The sequence below is a fragment of the Fringilla coelebs genome (genome assembly GCF_963513975.1).
Source record: "Fringilla coelebs genome assembly, chromosome: 1".
In the NCBI taxonomy this organism is placed as follows: Eukaryota; Metazoa; Chordata; class Aves; order Passeriformes; family Fringillidae; genus Fringilla; species Fringilla coelebs.
In genome coordinates this window covers 142,587,937-142,608,825 of record NC_140028.1, presented here as the reverse complement: position 1 = coordinate 142,608,825, position 20,889 = coordinate 142,587,937, and the positions used below count along the sequence as shown (strand labels likewise).

Below are 20,889 nucleotides of genomic sequence, written 5' to 3'. Positions count from 1 at the left end.
AGGAAATGAAACTGCAGCAAAGTCTAAGCTTGAAAATCAAGTTATGCATAGCACCTGCTGGGGAAGGAAACCCATGGGGTGGTCTGTGAGGGCCTGGCACTGACTTCAACATGAGCAAGGAAAGACCTGTGGGGCCAGTGAGCTGATGGGGCTCCCAGTGAGCTGCCAGGCTCAATTTCATCTTGGAACCACATCTTCACAGGGAGATGGACAGGGAAATCTCGTTCTTGAAAATGTTTGCTGTTGGTGTATTCATATTTTCACAGTGGCTGCTGAAAAGCTTTGGATGTTTTGGTAACACCAGTGATCTCCATAAGGACTGGCAAAGGGAAATCCCCTCGAGGTTAAACATTTGTGGGGATGGTGTTGTTTGGGCTCAGTGTGAGTTTAGTCTGCTGTGGCTGAATACTGATTGTTCAAAGCAAGAACAATCCAAAGCCACTCCATCAATGAAGCAGAAATCTGCAGAGATGTTGTGACCTTTTCTTCACCATTTGAGTTTTCTTGAGCAACTTTGTGTAGCAAGTGCCATGCAATGTGGGTTTGAAAAAATGTATTAAATTTTATTGAGAAAGATCTTTGAGAGTAACCTGGAAGGATCAAATTAGAGATATATCCAGTTCACTCTTCTTCCAGGAAAATACTGTGTCCTTTCATGGCTTCATCTTCATGAGCAGGTACATCCCTCTCTCAACACAAATGTGTGGTTCCCACAATGCATCCCATCCAAAATGACCAAGGAGATATCTGTAGATCTACAGCAGGTGTGTGTGAAAATACATACTAGCATTCTGGAGCACATTCCAGTTGATTGCTAAGTCATAGTGAAAAATGGTCAATAAACAGTGAAAGAACAATTTTACTTGGCATTTTATTCACTTAACAGAAACATTCACTTATCAGGTATCACTGAAGTGCAATTTACAGAACTTAGCAGCAAATTCACATATGTAAATTCAGATTTATTTTCTTTTGTCATCTTTTTTGTTTCTTTTTTTTTTACAAATATTACAAATGTACATCCATTAGTACAGTATTGCCATTCACTCATGCATGTTATGTACAGAATCTTCACTAAAGAATTACTACTGAGCAACTTTTCCTTTGCTTCAGGAAATGCTGTGTGTAGGTCATGTGTGCTTCTGGGATGGGGTCCCATCACACTGTTGTTGCACACAGTGAGAAGAAGTAGATGTTTAAGGTCACACTCAACCCTAGTGCCAGCAGGTGCAACTCCATTGAGATCAGCTGATGCCCACTGGCAGTGGGGACTCAGTTTGGTCCCCACCACTAAACTCATTTTGACAGCTGAATCCGGGGTCACATTTATGTATTTCCTGCAACAAAGGATCATTTCATCCTGCCACACTTTTTTCTATGTCCTTAAAAATAACCAGGCATGGTGCTTTGTTGTCACAGTAGCTGCAAAACCAGCCTGGTGGAGTTACAATGCATTAGTTGGGTTGAAATCATGCCATGGCTGGGGGAGGATGGGTGAGGGCAGGGAGCTGTAAGGAAGATCCTTTGAGGTCTCACGTGTGCTAGACAAGGACTGACTCAGAGAGGAAAAGCAGCAGGCATGCTCCCCCCTGCCCTGTGGATCTCTGCAGGAGAAACCTTGTCTTCCCCTCTGGCTGCCCTGTGGTTTCTCTTCCCAGTGGAAGCAGCCAGAGCCCCGGGGGTCACCACTGCCACTGTCCCCTGCAGCCTCTCCCACACCCCAGCCCTGGGCTGGCCCCTGCCTGCAGCCCTTTGGGGTTTTCTGCTGCCCAAATCACACTGGAGGTCTGCAGCAACAGCTGTGTTAGAGGACAGGACCATGTGCAGGTACCTGGAAGCCCCAGAAGGTGCCAAAAGTATTCAAATGTTAATCAGAAGAGCTGTCAAAGTGGTCAAAGTATTGACAAAGTGGTTACCACAAAGTGTTTCCAGTATTGAAAAGACTCAGTTTTTGGTTGCTTTTTTTTTTTTTAAGCTATTTCTACTCTAAGGATATTTTTTAAAATATTTTTGGTAGTTAATATGGAATGTATTATTTTGTTGAAAAGGTTTCTGGAAGGGGAGAGCTTTGTTTTACCTAATTTAAAAATTCTAGTTTATCACAATTGTTTTTATACAAGACACTATAGATACATCTTGTAGTTTATAATCTAAAAATAAAATCTCATCAAAATACTGTAGCTATTCTATTGTGGGCATCAATAAACAATGTATTTACTGTATATGGCTCTCCAAACATGATAAACCCTATACAAAGAGCATCTATCTTTATTGATAGGAACAGTTTCCCGTGTAAAGGAAATTACATGGAAAAATATGAGCCTTGTGTTGTTTGAAAAGTAACTCAGCTTGACAGTTCTGAGAAAATACCAAGACAATTATCACAAATCAGTAGCAGCATGTTATATACAGATTTAAAGACAATCACAGGAATAAAAAGAAAACAGTAGTTATATACCCGCAAATCCTGTCATCTAAAAACCCAGGAACTTAGAGAAATGTGCAGGGCATTTGAAGGTTGGTTTTGCAGTGGGACTATCAAAGCTCAGTTCTCCCATGACTGAATCTTCTGCATTCTGATGAGGTTTGGGATGGTTCAAAGACGAGATTGTATCAGACCCAGCCCAGTTATGAAGAAAATATTTAAATGTTGGGTGATACTTGTCTCCTAAGTGAAAAACCCCATCTGCTTTTCAGGCTGCAGATGAGCATGAAGAGTAATAATAACACTTGGCATTTACACAGAGCTAGAATCTGAAAGCTCATGCATTGAGTAAGACCTTACCCAAACCCGTGGGTGCCTCTGCTGTGCTTACGTCAATCGGACTGTGTGGAGAGGTAAAACTCACTGCAAGAGTGACAAAATCTGTCTTACACTGTTGCATATGACCAGAGCATTTTGATCCTGCCAAGTTCCTTAGATGTGAAGCAGTTATTGTTATCCCCATTTGACAGGTGGAGAAACTGAGGCAGGGAAGAGCCAAGCAATAGATGTGCTCTCTTGTTTGGGGATGCCTTACTTGTGGATACCCAGCCTGGTGATTGCTCAGATGCATGGAGCATCCTGAGCTCACACCCTCTTTTAATTCAGAGCTCTGGGTCATAGGAGATGGGGGATCTGAGGCTCTGGGTCCTGCTGCAGCCTGCCTGACTTTAGGTAACTTGCTGAAGATGCAGAGCCAGGAGCATGGACACCCTGCTCCTCACTGGCAGCCCCTGCAGAGCTGTGCACTCCTGCAGGCAGCACAGGGGTGACTCGCCCCCTTGACAAGGATCTGCATCCTGGCTGGGCTCTGAAAGGCATGTGAGATTAACTGGGCCAGACAAGTGAAATTTGCAGCATGCAAATTGTGACTAGAGTCGAAGATTTGTTGTGAAGTGGTTTGTCCAAGGTGTCAGAGGGAATAAGTGTAAAAACCAAGGGCATCCTGATGCCTGGCTTTGTGCTCAGAGCCAGCAGCGGAAAAATCAGTTTAAAATGCTGCATTTCTTTGAAATCCAAATTTTTTGTCACAGATTTAGGCAGTTTACAGAATGATTTTTGCATAGAGGTTAGGAACCTTTTTTTGTGGATGATTATGGATGCTCTGAGACCTGCTGTCATGCTGTGTGCCTGGGGTACTTCCATCTCTGCTCACTATTTTCCATTATTCAGTGATGACTTTTGCACTGATTGTGTGAGGGAAAACAAAGGTCTATTTTGGATCAGACAGGTGGCCCACTAACACCTCAAATCAGTAATAACCAACAGCAATAAACAATAAAAAGCAGAATCTTGGTGGGGGTGGCATCATAATTTGGGCAGGTACATTCTTGGGAAGGGATCATGAAAAAGCAGTTTTCTAAAGTTGAGTTCAGTGCATCAGACACATTTCTACTTATGTATTTCCAATACAGGATTAAAAGCAAATATTCCCATGGAGGTTGCTATTAAATCTCAAACTGCTTCAGTTCTTTCCGCTCAGACGTCCTGCCTCGCCTTCTCTCCAGTTGGTTTGATCCAGTCGCGTAGAAAAGGTGTGGAGTGATTCACACAGTTAGTAGGAACTGATCTTGCTCTGGGGGTTTCTTCACCCAGGTGCCCAGGCCAGCTTTCTGAAATGCTTTAAACAGCTGCTGCTTAACAGACTGGTATGTCTGAGCCACCAGCTTTGCCTCGCTGTACACTGATGGCATCTCTCCATGGCTTGGTACTCGTGTGCTCAGCTGCAGAACAAAAATCAGGGAAGGGAAAAAAAAATAGAAAACCCAACCTATGAGCCAAAAGAAACAGGAGGCTTCAGTAGCTGTATAATCTTCCTGTCTACATTTCATAAGCAATCACTGTGCTTTGTGTGTTTGCTTTTGGTTTAACAACAGAAAGCCAGGGAAGCAATAAATGCTGGTGACACAGTTTTGAGCCATTGTGAGCAGGAAAGGGGTGAACAGCTCTGCCTTGGAGTGGCATAGGCAGAGGCAAGTGCTAGTCTTGGTGTGTTCTACAAAGGCAGAATGCTACTTCTCAATTAACATGATTTTTATGGGCAAAACTGAAAGAAATCCTTTCTGGAGGTCTTTAAAGCACATACTCCTTTAAAGAAAGTTTAGCTTGGGAAGTGGAGCAGCTCAGTGCTTCCAAGTAATGCCCAGACACAGAAAAAGAAGGGTTGCCTTCCACAATCTCCCATTTCCCCTCTGTAGTCTGTTATTACTGGGAATGCTCTGAAACCTGTCCAGCACAGGGCAGAAATCAGGCATCAGGGTTTGTGCTGGTGTGGGGAAACTGAGTGCTCTGTTGGAACACTGGAGCTGCCCACAGCAGTATCCCATGTGCAGTGCCCCCTGGAAGGACATGCAGGAGGGAGCACCCTTTGCTCTGCAGAAGGACTAAACAAACTCCTCTGACCTGCCCAAGCCTCTACCATGCCAAACCCATAGGGAAAAGCACCCTCAAGGCAAGCCTGATGAGCAAACAGCTCCTTCTCTCTGCACAGGAGAGATGCTGAGAGGCAGATTAAAGGAGAAGGTGAACACGCAGCCTGCAATGAGCTGCTCCTGTCTGTGTGCCAGCACTCCATGGGGCTGTACTGGCTGGAGATGTACTGGCCCAGTCAGCCAGGGAGGGTGACATTGCCAGCCTGGGTGTCTGTGGGCCACAAGCTGGCCTGGCAGCAGTGGCTTCTCTCTGGCTGCCTCTTTGTTCCCTTTGTTACCCAGAGGTAGAGAGTGATGACTTTATCAAATCCTTGCTTTGTCAAGGGCAAAGTGCCCTGCTCAGCCACAAGTTCCTCTCTCCTGCTCACTGCAACCTCATCCCTGGTGTGAGCCAGAAGCAATCCAGCTGTCCCAGCCATAGTTCCAGCCATGGCCCCAGTTTTGGTCCTGTGAGGACCCCTCTGTTCTGGGGTGGCAGGAGTGCTTCTTGCCTCGCTTCCTACCTGCTGTGCAGGAGATAGGCTGGGAGCTGTGTCACCACACTGTGGCTGAGCCCTGGGCACAGAGCCCAGCTGGTCTCTTCTGCTCCCCACAGGGCTCAGGGTCTCTGCTAGGACAGACCATGCCACTGCCCGCAGTGTGATGAGTGCCACCATCCCCTGGGCCCTCCTGCAGAGCAGAACAATCCCTCTGGGCTTGTGCTCCAACCTGCCCACCCTGAAGGCTCCTTTGCCTTCCCTATTGACTTTATTGGTGGAATTGTCTCCAACTTCCCTCCCCACCATCACTCTGTCTTGTTTATTTCCACTCATTTCCCAAGAGGAAAGAGGTGTTGGCACTTGATGAAACAATCCTTTTCTCGTCCTCATCTCTCACTGTCCCCGTGCCTCAGGACAGCTAGTGACAAGGCTCTCGGTGCCCAGACCCACCTTGCCATGCAGCTTGGCCCAGCGAGTGAAGAACATGTGCTTGCAGAGGCGCGAGGGGCCCCCGCAGCTGCGCTTGCCCGTGGTGGCGTTGATCACCTCCAGCTCCGCGCTGCCCGTCACCCAGTTCACGCTGAAACCAGGAGACTTCCCGGGCTGCCGAGCGCCGGCCTGGCTCACCCCTGCGGGAGAGGGACACCAGTCAGCTCCAGGGCTCGAGAGAGGAGCGCTCAGAGGGCTCCAGAGGGGCTCCAGGGCTCACTCGGAGGCTGCTCCGGGGTTGTGGTGGCACAGGAGGCGCTCCCAGGGAAGCGCTGGCATCGTGCACTGCACGTGCTCGTGTCACCATTGGTTAAATGTTCCCAGGCCAAGTGCCTTGGAGACATAACTTAGCAATTCCTATGGCTTTTTCCCACCTAGCCCAAGGGATGCCTTTGGATTGGAGTGTGAGCTGTTGACAGCAGTGTGATGGTTGCTGAGTGAAATCTTTCCCAAAGGCTTTAATGGGATAACAGGTTTTTACAAGGAACTAAGCAGTACAGTGCTTTGGCCATGAGTTCTTCCAGGTGAGCTTCCCACAGTCCTGCATATTTATCTGCTATTAATGCTGGGGCCTTTGCTGTGAGGGCATGTCTAGACCCCAGGGGATAAGAAAATACAAAACAATACGCTTCATTATCACAGAGAGAGAGATAATTACATCCAGGTTAATAATGACCTTATAGACATCACAGACCTGCACAGAACACTCTTGGTCCCCACCTTGCGTCTGCCTGCCAGATTCCAACCCTGTACTGGAGCACCAATTTCTTCAACAGCTAGTTAGTGTCCTAATGGTGATATCTGGGACATCTTTAAGTGGAATGCATCATATGTAATTTTAGACAGCTGCATTAGTGATGTTTACAGTCACCTGGGATGACTGCATGACCTTAGTGTCATTCACATGGCCAGTTTTCAACATCTGAGCCCAATACTGAGCCAATGCCTTCATGGGTGAGATCTCCTTGGCTCTAAATGCAGACCAGGGCTACAAGGTACTATGGGTATGTACATGAGCTATTTTTAATCAGGTAAATTTTTGTCTCTTTTTAACTATTTAGTCCAGCTCAGCCTTTCCATGACTCCAGTTACCTTTTCATTTCTTGTAGCTGAGACCAGGGAAGGATTAGTCTTTGCAAGAAATAAGAGGAATCAAGAAAGTGGTTGGTTTATTTTCCAGCACAGTACAAATGCAAAAAAGTGAGCTCTGCCTTGCCCTGCTCATTAGTGCTTTTGCAGCGAAGAATCAACAGTGGAAGCTTCCAAGGCTGGAAAACTCAGAGTGACCTGAAGCACTTTGAATATTTTTGAAAGCATGGACCTTGGATAATGTGTCTGGATCCAGTTGTTGTGTCCCTCTCTGCTAATTTGCTGTGTGGGCCACTAGCCTGCAGACCTGGACCACAAAAGCCACCGTGGTGAGCAGCAGGTGGGGACTGTGCTGGTGGGCAGGAGCTGCCTGGCACAGCCACCCCAGCAGAGGCCAGTGCCAGGACTGGGTCTGTGACTCCAAATGGCAGCTCCTGCCTGCAGCAGCTCCAGCAACAGCTCATGGTTTGCACTGCTTCCATTGCTGCTGGGTGGAGGGCAGCAGAGAGAGGTCCCTTGCATTTTCTGCTGAGAGGGTTTTGAAGAACTTTTGCAGAGAGGAACCAATATGGGCTGTTCAGAGAGAAGGAGATTAAAGAAAAGAGATCAAAGCCCCTCCTTTCCAAAGTGCCCTTCTTGCCCAGGATCTCATTTTCAAAACAGATGCACGCCACAAGCATCTGCTGGTGTGAGGCAGAATGGGAGGAGATGGGAGCTGGTGGGAATGCTGCACCCATCACTGAATGTGTTGAGCTTGAAAAGCTCCTGAAAGACACCTCGGGAGAAGTGAAAGGCTGGGCAGGGTCTGTCTGGCTGGGATGCTGCCTCTGCAGGCAGCTCTGCATCCTGCCTGGAGCCTCTCAGCATCATGAGAAGCAATGCCACTGCGGGACATGTCCCTTCTCTCCCCTGTTCCCTCTGCCCTGGGAGGGAGCTTCTAGAGCCAAATGGAACTCAGCACACACAGAGGGAGAAAGGTGGCCTTTGAAAGGAAAAAAAATATATGGCAAACTCACTTTGTACTGGTGACAAAGCTGGAACTGCAGAAATCATCTCAGTCACTGGGACTGAACTCGCTACCGTGTGTAGAAGAGAATTACAGCTAAGTCATAACCTCACCCAGGATTTGTAAACACATTCATGTTGTATTAATACCTCTTTCAATTTTTTCCCCCCAGAGATAACGGATCAGTCTGCATCTAAAACTCCAGTTCACCTAGGCAACAGGATTTAAACTGAGAGCTTGGAAATCAGATAGCTCTGCAGCGCTGCTCGAGAGTCCCCACACAGAACAAGATGCAAACAGATCAAAATCAGCTGTTTGACACTATGCACCACTCTCTGTCAAGATAGCACCCAAAAGCTTTGAGGATTTGAGAGCCAAAAAGCATGATAGCAAACACCCTGCCATGCAAAGTTGCCACAGGACACTAAATAAATGAAAATGTTGTGAAATCCCTGACTAGAGGAAGAGAAGGAAAGGCTGCTCAGAGGGGAGAGCAGTTGTGGGTGCCCATCAGATGGGGGCTGGGAGAGCAGCCCAGGCTGGTCCCAGTGCCTGGAACCCTCTGGGCTCATTTGGCTTTCATGCTCTCTCTTCCCAGCTATCATATGTAAGTAGATGAATTCTATTTACTATTCTATTCTATTTACTTCGGTCAATAGAAGACATTGTCACATCCTTTTCTGAATGCAAAAGAAGAAGTTTTGAAGAAAAACACATGAGAGTCATAACAGACAAACATAGAGCATTGATATAATCTCTGATTGTTGATATTTTTATAATTTAAAAAACAATTTCTTCCATATTTTTCTTTTGAAAATTAACTGTTTGGATTTATTTAGATAGTAACACTCAAATAATCTAGATTACTTTCTCTCCTCTAGGTAAAACATCCTTCTTAAAACCCCCATAACAAAGAGCACAACAGAAGACAGCAAGATTTGAAAGAAAATCTTTGCACAAATAATAAGAATTTGAGTGCTGTGGGATGTGAACTGAAATCTGCCCTCTTTCTCCTCTCTCTCCCAGCAAAACCTCATAACCCATCAGGATATCCTTTACAACAGCCTCACTCTTAAGAGGACAAGATATAAAAAAGGCATTACTTCTAAAAAGTACACCCAAGAGTAATCTCAGTGGAAGAGTGCAGCTCCATCTGGCTGGGACTGCCAGAGAACTGAGCAGAAAACCTCACTGATTATTTTCCAGTGGAGCCGAGGAGTTAATCTCAGTATACCTCATCACACACCATGACTCTCCTCTCCATTGGAATGCTTCTACTGCTCTCATCAAGTGTCAAAATAACTGACACCCTTATAATTTAGGGACTCCTGCACTCCTGGGCTGGTCTGATGTCCAAGACAAGTGTGGGAGGTGGAGCTGACTGGCTGAGACTACGTAGGTCTGGTCTCTAATGCATTTGGAGAAGCTTTTCTAGGTGCCCATCTCCTTAGTCACTGGATACGCTGCTGGCAGTGTTTCCCAGGAAAAAGAATTGTGGCATAAGCCTCAGCATGTAAATTTTAATCAGCATTGCCTCCCTGGGATTTGTGGGGGGAGGGAAGATAGCAAATAATGGTGTTAGAGACAAAAACAATGCAGAGAGAGGGAGAGACAGAGGGAGAGAGAGGCAGATTCCTCCCACTGCTTCTCCTGGGGTGAGGAAAACCCACAAACACAACCAAAGAGCGAGGCCCACTCTGATGCATTTCTCATTCCCTTGAGATCTCTGGCAATGGCTCTTGGACATGCATACACACACGTTCTGCCCAAGTATGACCCATTGCTTTTACTCTGCAAGGCCAACCCAGCAAAGCAATGGCTGTTCTGTGGTGAAAACTCTAATAAAACCCCCTTCTGTGTTTTCAATCCTTCAGCAGTTGAAGTGGGTTTCCATGTCCATCCTGCAGACACAAGGAAATTGTGTGTGCCTTTGATCTTAATCTGTGGGTGCACTTAGAGTGTGTTAGGGCTGGCACAGGATGAGATCTGCTTTCCCAGTGGGACGTGCAGTGGCCTTGGCAGATGGGGCTGTGTTGTCCAAACAACAGCCAGATGTGGGAAATGGGGAGATACCTCCTGGCCAACTGTGAGTTCTTTCCTCCCTACCACAATGTCATGTGGGAAGGAAGAGGAGGCTGAGCCATGCCCATGTGGACCAGGGCAGGAGGAACAGGTCGGGACATAAACTGGAGGAGAGTGTGGATCACAGCTTCCTACTCACTTGATTGCAGTCTTTGTGCAACTGCATGAAGAGTTAAAAAATGGAGATAAGCTGTTCAGAAAAGGATAAGCCTTTTGACCTGTTCACCTCACAACACATCCATGTACATTACACTTGCCAGATGTACTAAACCACACAGAACCTGAGAATTTCCCCAGTGGCTAAACTATCACTTCTGCCTTGCTAAAAAATTTGTTCAGCCAAACAAATTTTGTCACAAGGACATATTAAAAAAAAAAAAGAGCCCATTAAATAGATAAGGCATAAACTAGAACTCTCCTTACTGAGGAACTTAGGAGACTTTGAAAGGTAATGGGGTACTCCCCTAAAATGTCCTGACCTCCTAGCTCTGTGACACTTACATCATATTAATGTCTCAGGGAATCCTCCCAAAGAACAATTATCAAAGATTAAAATAAGGATCTAATCTGGTGCAGAACTGGTGTCTCTTAGCATTCACATGCCTCATGAGGACCTGAAGACAGTTAAACCTAATATTTACTGAAAGATTCCTTCTGGTTTTTAGAAATGTTTTAGTCATATTTTTTTTCCACTCTGACTGTTCAATATACACTGGTTGTTTTCATAGTCCTGTATCCATTACTGATCCTTTTTGTGGCCGCTGCTAATGAAAGAGGATTTAAACACATCGGTTTCTTCATTCTACAAATTCATATTCTTCAGAAAAAAAAAACAAGGGTGTGAATTAATGCAAACAAAAAGCATTCCTGTTGGTCAGCACATGGCTAGAGATGGGAGGGGTAGTGTTTGTCTTGCAGCAGGTCAGGTGTTTGCTCACCACTGAGAAGCAGCTGGTTGCGCCGGTAGGAAGCTGGCAGCTGCCCAACGTCCTCTATCCTGTGGCTCATCACCCGGGACAGGTGGCCAGTGTGGTACAGGCTCCCCACCACGATGCTGTGCAGGTACAGGGGTTCAATGAAGGAGCTGAGCAGAGCGCCTTGGAGCCCAAGGATGTTCCACCTGAAAAAAATTTCAGGAGCAATAAGACACATGGATGGAGGAATGGCCACACTGGAGCTACCCCGGGAAAATCAGCAAATGACAGCACATGGGTTAGAGGCATGAGGGATGAAACTATTCCTGTCCCTGACCTATGATACAGAAGGCACTGTTGGGTTATTATACACCCATGGGCTGATTGCCCCTCCAGGACTATTTGAGATTACTGTGGAGCTATTCACTTAAGGGATGCAGTTCCATCTTGTATTGCTGCAAAGAGAAACTTCTTATCAAAAGGTTTTCTTTCTAAAAGCATTTTGTGTTTGATTGCTCTTCATTTAGCATGTCTCTAGCAGAATTTTATTTTTTTCTTGCATCTATACTGTTTCACTTGCAATGGTAGAGTTAGAATGAGAGCTTTTGCTATTCTACCATTAATTGCTACTTAAGTACCATCTGCATGCCATACAGCCAAGCTAACACATGACTTAGTGGCCAAAATTCCCCCAGAATCTTTGAATGTCTCATAGGCTGACATTTCTTTGTACAAAGGACCATGAAGACATGAAGACATCCATGAGAATTAAATCCTGAATAGGAAAAATCCTGAATAGGAAAAAGAAGAGAAGACTAGAGCTTTTAGGAAATTTATTTGTAATTGATAGCTCATCCTTCTCTGAAGTGCTCAGAGTGAGGGATACACCTCACCCTGTTGTTGCCTTAAAGGTGCAGCAGAGTGATGGTGGGAACCTTGGGACCTTCCACCTGTTGATGACTGAGACCTCTGTGCTACTGCTGGTGGAGCAGTTCCCAGAATGGTTCTGCATTCTAATAGCTTATGAATTTTTACATCAAGCTAGGCACAAATATGACAGCCTGCTTGCCTCTAAATTCTTCAGGGGACAGCTAATTGGTTAATGAGTGGAAAAATTAAGAAAGGGAAAGAAGTCATGATGCAGTTATCGTCTTGGCAAACCTATTTAGCTCAGCTCATCTAAGAAGTTGTTTCCCACCACACAAACCCTAACAGGCTCTCTTACACTTGGATAATATTTTTCCTTAAACTGAACACTGTCAGTGTGTCTGAGTAGTTTTGAGTTCAGGAGTTCAAACTGAAAATGCTTAGAAAATGGAGTTTGGAGAGTATATTTTGGCTCATTAAAACCCAAAACACCGGCAATATTTGGAACTCGGTAGCTGCCGAAGGAAAGGCTATGAGGTGTCTGCTATATAAGGCATCATCCAGTGGCTGCCATGCTAAATAATGTGTTTAAAGCAGAATTTCCATCAGCAGCAAGCATTATGGTGCTAATTTCTTACATCATTGTTCTTTTCATTAATTAACATTTCTCAACCGTTAGTGCAATTATTGCAGTGCCTCTGTACTGTATGTCTCTTTTCATGATTAATAAGGAGTCATTATATTTCCCTTTCCTGAAGCAGTCAATTACCATGGAATACTTTCCATTAATTACTGAATGTTTAAAACCAGCATGCTGTACCTGGAGAGCAATCTGCTCTAGGAACCTGTGACACCAATTGCTTTTAAAAGTTCTCTTTAAATTTTATTCCAAAAACACAAGCAATTTAGCTGGCTGTATTAATTTGCCTCCGAAGCAGGGCTGTGAATGAGAAACATCTTTTAATCTCATGCAAGAAAAGGCAGCCATCTGGCTGCTGAGGATTTCAGAGTCAGACTCTCCCTGTCTCCCTCTGTAAATGCAGGCCATTAAAGTAATATGTTCATCTACATAAAACTCAAATGAAATATAAAAGGTAATATTTATATACAAACAATTTAGTCCCACAATTTAAACAGTCATTGGTTTTATGAAACATTTACTTTAGTCGATCAGATTTGCATAACTTCATTTGGGGGAAAAAAAGTGTGGTCATTTCTGCAAATCACATCACTTTTAAAGGAAAGAACTAGCTGCCTCTTTGAATAAATAACTTATCATGATGCAAAATTAATAGTGCAAGCTTAAGAAACAGAGCTGAATTCAGCTAACAGTATTATGCCTTCAACCCGCATCTAAGGTAAGCAGAAAATTTACACAGATATCTTTGTCCAGATGGAAACTTGTAAGATATCAATGCTGCTTTCAGCATATAACATTTCTTTAAAAAAGCCTTACATATTTGATCGAAGGAGAGAAGAAAAGCAGCTAAACTGAAAACAACATATGTTCAACAATATTGGGATTTCAGCAATATGCACATCACAAGAAATCATCTGAGTTTTATTTACCAAAATAAGGGATTGTGCTCAGGTCATAAATTACAAGGTAATTTAAATTCATCACAAGGGATCTGCCTTTTCTTTAGAGATATTTCTCTATCTAATTCTGGACATATTAATGTCAAAAAGGGATTTGAATTTCAATGGAATTACGCTATTGGAAATCGCAATATAAGCATGATCAAGTCACCCACTATGTACTGAAAGCATTCCATAAACATTTATTAATCCTTGCAGTACTCCAGTAAGGTAAAGTCCCACTTTTGCATGCTGGGGAATCAGGGCAGAAAGGGAATAAGATCTGCTGAAGTCTGTAAGAGTTTCTGGCTTCTGGATGCACTATCTGTCCCTTGAGAGAACCCTGTTTTCCCACTCCAAAAGAAAGCACATGAAGGTATAGGGGTGATGAAGTTTCTGTATCAGCCATGGTGGGCTTTGACCCCAGGGGATAAGTTTGACTCCAAGACAAACTGGACAGAGCAACCCGATCAAAACAAAACAAAACAAAACAAAACAAAACAAAACAAAACAAAACAAAAGGGAGAAGAAACTTATCAGAGAATACCAGCACCAGAGCAAGTCCTGCTTGATGTGTAGAATGTGGTGAGAAAAGAGACTGTCCCAGAACCAGACAGCATCCTAAGGTAGCAAGGAGTGAGACATCAGGAAAGGCACCAAGAAGGCACTATTTGGTGGGGAACACTTGCTGGGTGTTTTTGAGCTGGTGTCCCCCAGGTGGTGTGAAAAGGGATGAAGGTGATGGCACTGCCACCTGTACAGTGGCTACTTCCTGGCTCAGCACTGGCTTAGCAGCATCTGGTCAGAGAAATGGGAAGAAGCAAAGAAGGAGCTTTGCTTTCCAGTGTAGCCCAGGTTTGTTAGAGTGTTTAGGCAGTTATTTCTCTCTGGAACTCAGTCCCAATAATGTGTGTGAGTCCCACTAACTCAGCACAAGTCCTAGGAAGAAAGGGGTTCTGAGCTGGCCAAAATCAGACCCTTGCTCTGCTGCCATTCTTCAATGTTTTCCCAACACTTCAATGTTGGGGAAAATTTTCAGTTCTTCATGGTGATGTTGCTCTGTGAATAAAAAGGCCTGTCTTGGAGGGCTGCCAGTGCAGTATTGTGCAGAAACATTAGATTTTACTGACAAATATTTGGGGGAAAGTCTTTAATCCTGTGTATTATTCATCCCTTGACCAACATGCATGGCTAATGTCTGACTTGATCCTTTGATATATGAACATCTATAGAACTATTTGTAGGTAGATAGCAGGGAAAGATCCATCTGAGCAACAGGGAAACTATCAATAAGGGTGTTAATTTTGAAGGAGCTATTTCTCTGCAGCCTAATTTAGGTCCATGAAAGTAGCCGTGTTCCCATCTGTAACAAAGAGCTCTCTTCAAATGTGGCTTTTCAAAATAAAATTATTATTCAAAGCAATGCAGTGTTACATTTTGGTTTCTCAATATATCAAAGTGACTTTTCTTGCTATGAGGAAATATGCTGGATCATTCTAAATTCTCCTAATTGTGCAAGATTTTAAGGGCTGTTTTCAAGGACATGCATCTCTCTAATAACCCATATGCTATGTGCTCTGTAATAACCCTTCCAATAAAGTGAAAATCAACCTACTGCTCCCTTAGCCACAGATCTTATTTAAAAATCCCCAAATCTTCAGCAGGCAGGATAAACAAAACAGAATGTCTCCCCTTTTCACTCAAATATGGGAGCTTTTGTAGCTTTAAATGGAAGGAAAGTATACCCTTCCTTTTGTTCAAACAGCAGATATTACTGCACTGTTTACAAAGACAAAATCCTGCGTCCAGTTTTCAATATAGATAATCCTTAAACAAATATATTTTTGCCTGTTTGTCAATCACAGAAATGCCAGTGACAAGCTGGGAGGCATCTCAGAGCAAGCAGCTTTTCTTTAATGAAATGCTGTGCTCCCCCAGCCCTGGACAAGCAGAGGGCGGGGTGTGACCCCCCTGCAGAGCCCCCCCAGTTCCCAGGCTCCTGACAGCTCAGGACACAGCGAGGTGTGCAGGGAAACCTGTCCCCACATCATAACCACACCACAGCCTCCATGGGCTGGAGCATCACCTCAGCACACGAGTTGTCTATGGCCCCTCCCTTGGAGCAACAGAAAAAGGGATGAAAACACTGAGGAAGGGGTTTGGAGGCAAACCCACGGGGATGCAGGGGGCTGCAGCCTTGCTCAGGTCAGTACAAGGCTCCCTGCCCGTTGCTGAGATGTGATGTGACAGTGGAGCCCCTCTGCTGGTGTTTCTAGCATTGATTTGGACATGGTTAGACCTGAAGGCCAACATTTGAGCACCTTTGTAAGTGGGATGTGGAGAAATTCACCTGGTGCTTCAAAACATCTCAGGGAACTCTGTCCACATGCCACGGATGCTCAGAGACTGAAGTGTCTCCTCGGGACCTTTGGAAACCTTGCCCCTTAAAAAGCATCGCTGAAGAATTTCAAATCTCATTTTGATAAGGAGGCTTTTTGTAAAAGACTTTGTTTTTGTATTAAGAGCTTTGAGTCTTATCCACTCAGTGTGTTGTTAACCTCCTGTACCACAGTTTCTATTACCAATATTTCCATCCATGCTTCACACAACATAAATTGTTATTCAGGGTGGCATGTGCTCAGAAGGACACCTGTGGTGTTCCTATTTATATGACCATTTAGCTATTATTGGTTTGGAAACTGGAACTAGTGCATTAGTTTTTGATCTGTATTTTAACAGTGGGTGGTTTATATATGTTTTCTGGAACATACCTTGTGGTGAAAGATTGAAATTGAGCTCTCAGTCACACAGAAAGGGGTTAAGAGAGAGAATTACAAACCGTGTGCACAAATCATCTCTAATTGAAGATCTAGCTGTGTTAATTGATTTTCATTTGCATTAATATGTAGCCTTTGAAGTAGCTTTTCTTAAGAGTTACCTTGTCAGGCTCAGCCTTCAGTTAACAATGGCTCTGGTCGACAGGCTAACACTAAAATAGATCTAAGAATGCCAATTTCTAACACTGACTTTTAGTCCTGCATTTTTATATGCTACATTTAAATACAGCTTAATGTGCTCAACTCATCCTCTAAAATGCTACTTCAGACTCCCACTGATAAATCCTGAAAAAGTGCCTTAAGGCTACACTACCTGGTAGTACTCTGAACATATTCTCAATAAAGATTTCTTCCTTTCTCAAGCTTGTGGGGCCCAAATAATCCACAAATCTTAGCCATAGGACATGGGTAGACTGCTCATGATGTAGTGCAAAGTTTGGAGGTCCTTTGTTTCTGTTTGTGTCATTTTGTAGGTGAGGTAATTTAGATGCTCAAGGTCTTTTTTTTACTTCTGGGCTGAATGTCACTTTTTTGGTGAAGTTTGAGGAAGTAGATGACCATTAACCTGGTGGCAAGAAAACACACAGTCTTTTAGAGGTGACCTTTTGAGAAGTGGTAGTAAGAAAACAATTTTAAGGCCAGAGCTTATAAAACAAACACTGAATTCTGGCTTTTATGTGCTGTTTAAAGACAGTGTTTATGAGGATTGCTCCCTGCAAAGTACATTCCTCAGCCTGGATCCTGCAAGGGGACTCTGAAAGAGGACAAGTGCCACTGCTCATCCATTTATGAATAAGTGTATACAATCTTTTTGTGTGTAGATGCAAATTTGCTGCACAGAAGGCTGGCATCTCTCCAAAATAACTACATCAGCTCAACATTTAGTGAGCCACAGTGTGCTCTGCCCTGGCCAGAGTGTGAGGTGTCCAGTCCCCTGGCTGAGGTCTGCCAAGGAGGAGGGTTTGGGGAAGAGCAGTGCAATGCAGAACTCTCTGCTGGGACACCCAGATAAGAACTAATTTTTGGAATGAACCCTAGTGTTGAATGCTTGCAGCAAGAACCTAAAATGACTTGCACACATCAAGGTGAGGTGGTGACCCAGGATCTGGGAATGCCTGCTCATGCCACAGGTCTGCTGAGCTCTGGGGAGCCGTGGTGCTCTCCTCCCTGTGCTCCCAGCTCCTCTGCCATGCTCTGCCAAACCACTGGCAATGGCAAGCACCAGACCTCTCTGTGCAGCTACACAGGGCACAGCACCCTGCTATTTCAGAAGGGCTGGCACTGGGGGAAATGATTTCCCTAGTTTTCTGCATGGAAGAAGAATGAACCCAGGTGGTGGTGATGAGGTAAATAAACTTGATGAGCTCAGAGCATGGAACAGGAAACTTTATACAGAAGGGAGGGGTGTACTGCTAAATCAGAGTTGTGGTGAGCCTAGAGGATGAACCATGGTGGAAGAGACGGGCCTGAAGCCCAGACAGTGTTTCCATGAGTCAGAGGACAAAGCATGTCAAAGAGAAGGTGTTTCTCTCTGTGACAGACTCTGAATTTCCCTTATAAGTCTGTCCAGAGGGGTGATGGACTAAAGAGAAGTGCATAAAACTTTGATATTTTGCCCAGACTTTCATATTTCTTCTGCTGTAGAGACATTTGGAAATGCTGATTTTATATATGCAGCCATGTGGAGTGCTACCTGCAAATCTGGCACAGACGTTCACACTGTGTGCTGTGGGAAGCCAGCAGGGAGGAGATGCTCAGGGCTGGGCTGGCTTTGTGCACCTGGAGACCACGTCACTGAAGGGACACAGAGAGCCAGGGTCCATCAGGGACACCAGGGGGGTGCTGCAAATGCCACCCCTGCAGCTGGCACGTGTCAGCTGAACACATCAGCCCTGACCACTTCTGAGGGTCAGACACAGAACGTAGTGCTGAGCCTCCCTAGGGTTTGGTTACTGTGTTAAGAGCCTCAAAGAAGAGCTGAGCTTTAGGGATATCCCTCTTTCTTTCCCCCTAAAAGTGTTTATTTGTGTGTGTGTCTGTGCATGCCTGTGTGTGCATGTGTGTGCATATAACAATTTTCCTTCAAACATTTGTCTGCTCCCAAACAGCGACTGCAGAAACTTCCATTAGCAGCAGCATTAACCTTGCACTGACCTTGTAATAAGCAAGGTATGAGCTAGTCCTGCATCCAGCCTTAGTGTGAGACAGGGAGATGAAAAGAGGTTTAATTTGGCCCATTGTATGAATTTTGCTGTCACAAAAAGCTGAAATTCTCTTAGGGCTGTAATGTCTCTGTCGACATAAAGGTTTTAATATAGGTTATGATTAGCATCAAGAAAACATTAAATGACATAATTTTTTCCCAAAACAGATGATTATTTTCAAAATTATTTTTCCCATGTTATTGCTGCTTTTTTGTAAATGTATAAAATGTACATTACAGACGAGAATGAAGGTCAAAAGGTGTTAGTGTAATTAGTGAACTGTGGGCTAAAAAATGTGGTTTAATCCTAAATCCTTCAGGCACTGAGAGCCTGAAGTCACTCCAGCTGCACTGTGAGGCTCACAGGAGTCATGTGTGCAAAAGCTGACACTCTCCTAGGGTGGTTTATTTGGGGACTCACAGACCCCGAACTTTAAATTTACACATATAAATGCATAGGTTTTAAAGCCAGAAGGAACAACCAAGATCTAGGGTGACCTTCTTTATAATCAAGTTGCAGAATTTCACCTCATAGTTCCCTGCCTGAGCCAAATGAAATGACTATTCATACCACAGAGCTTGTGCTTTAATTCAGTGAGGGAACAGGTATGATACCAGGGTGCTTATCCTGAGATCTCAACAAAGCCACAGAGCCCAAATAATGCATACCGAGCATCAAATTCTCTCAAACTTGTGGTGATAGTAATAAAAATGGCTAAATGTCTTTGAATAACAAATAAATCTGATTAAACCACTCTCTGCTTATAGCTTTCCTGTGAGCAAGAAAGAACATAAATGGTTAGATACATGATTTATAGAATATTATTCGCTTTTCTCAGTAACTGTGCATTCTTGGATCTTTGATATTCTGATAGCAATGCCCTTTGCAAATAATGCAAAATGATGTATATTTTAGCAGCTACTGGCTAGATCCTCAAGAGGAAACATTCTCTAATAGCACAGTGCTCCTGAGGGACTTTTACAAGCAATAAAATCCAAAGCATACAGGCGAGATTTTTTTGTCAAATCTTACTTATACAAACACAAATTTCAGCTTCAGAGATCTCTTTTCTTCTCACTGCGAGACAAGCCCAGATAATGTGGAACCAGATTCCTGCATCCTGCAGAAAATTAGAGTCAGATACCCATGTGGTAGGGCAAATATGTGCAATTTGAAATGATGTATGGGCACCACCAGTGGGGCAGGAGTGGGAGAGGCTCTCATAGAGCAAACTCCTTTTCCACTGAACTCCTTTCCTGGCTCTGCTCTCTATGACCAGAGGAGCAGAAGGCAGAAAACAGTCCTACAAGTGCTCAAAAAAAGGACAGGGGAAGAAAGCTTTGATTTCTCCCCCTGACACATGAGGATATTAATGATTAAAATTTTTTGTAGATGGCATTTAATTTGGTAAACTGAAATTTGGGATAAAGTATAATGCAGATTTTCTCAGCCTCTTTTTTAACTGCAACATATGCTGTTGAAAGCAGGGAAAAATGATTGCTTTTTTTTTTTAACCTATAAAAATCCCAAGCTCATTTGAATTACATTGAAAATAAATAATTAAATTAAAATAATAAAAAGTGCAGTTTTTCTTACAATATTGAAATAATACTGGCAATGATGAGAGCTGCAAATTTTTTTTTATCTTGGAAAAACTTTGTGGCAGATTCTTTTCTTCAAAGACTTCAATGCTGTTTAGATGTGTGTCAGCAATGAAAGGATTCACTCAAAGTGTTTAGCAGATGTGCTTGGAGAAAACCCAGCTCCTGAGACTGTGCATTACTGTCAACATCCCCATCAACAGGAAATGTAATAGAATGTGCAAAGCAGATATTTAATTCAGTGGCTAATGCTATTAAAAACCACAGAGAGTGCAATATTTCTATTCTTGAACTTAAAATTGTTTAGTTTTTGAGTCCATATGAGTCTGAATTTGGAAAACCCAACTGCATCTACACACAGTGGTGGAGATCCACTGAACACAGTTTGGGTCTTCTGTTATCTCCTTATGAGTAAATGAAAACATCACAGCTCTTTATCCTTCATGCAAGCACAACAATTGTGATGATTACTCTCAGCAGAGGGTGGATTTTGTAGGTCTGGTAGTATTTCCATTTGCTGGTTCACTTCTATGTTTTTGTGACAAAATGGCAGGCTTTGCTAATTAGACTAATTTAGCTTTGGTAGGTCATTCAGTTAAAGCTAAGACCAGAATGTATGCATTTGGATTAAACTAAATTTCTATGATTTTTTTTTTGAAAAATTATGTCTATGTTGGCCTTTGAAAATTGGGCCAAATTTTTGACTGATGTAATTTAACTGACTTCTTAGGCATGATATTCCAGCAGGGAATTTGATCATAGCATTTAGGTTTTTATAGCTATAATGTGATTTATTTTATATGTAGAACTGCATCTATATTTAATATAC

General features: G+C 43.6%; 1 protein-coding gene across 1 annotated transcript in view; it reads right to left on the bottom strand.

Annotated features, from left to right (window-relative positions):
* Window positions 1-4,029: 4,029 nt before the first annotated feature.
* ADARB2 (adenosine deaminase RNA specific B2 (inactive)) overlaps window positions 4,030-20,889 on the bottom strand; it is a gene marked incomplete at both ends in the record, with an annotated part of 302,283 nt that continues 285,423 nt past the window's right edge. The window contains 3 exons of the mRNA XM_084213135.1: window positions 4,030-4,206; window positions 5,844-6,022; window positions 10,998-11,179. Of these exons, the coding sequence (XP_084069261.1) occupies window positions 4,030-4,206; window positions 5,844-6,022; window positions 10,998-11,179 (538 nt within the window). The remainder of the gene's footprint in view (window positions 4,207-5,843; window positions 6,023-10,997; window positions 11,180-20,889) is intronic.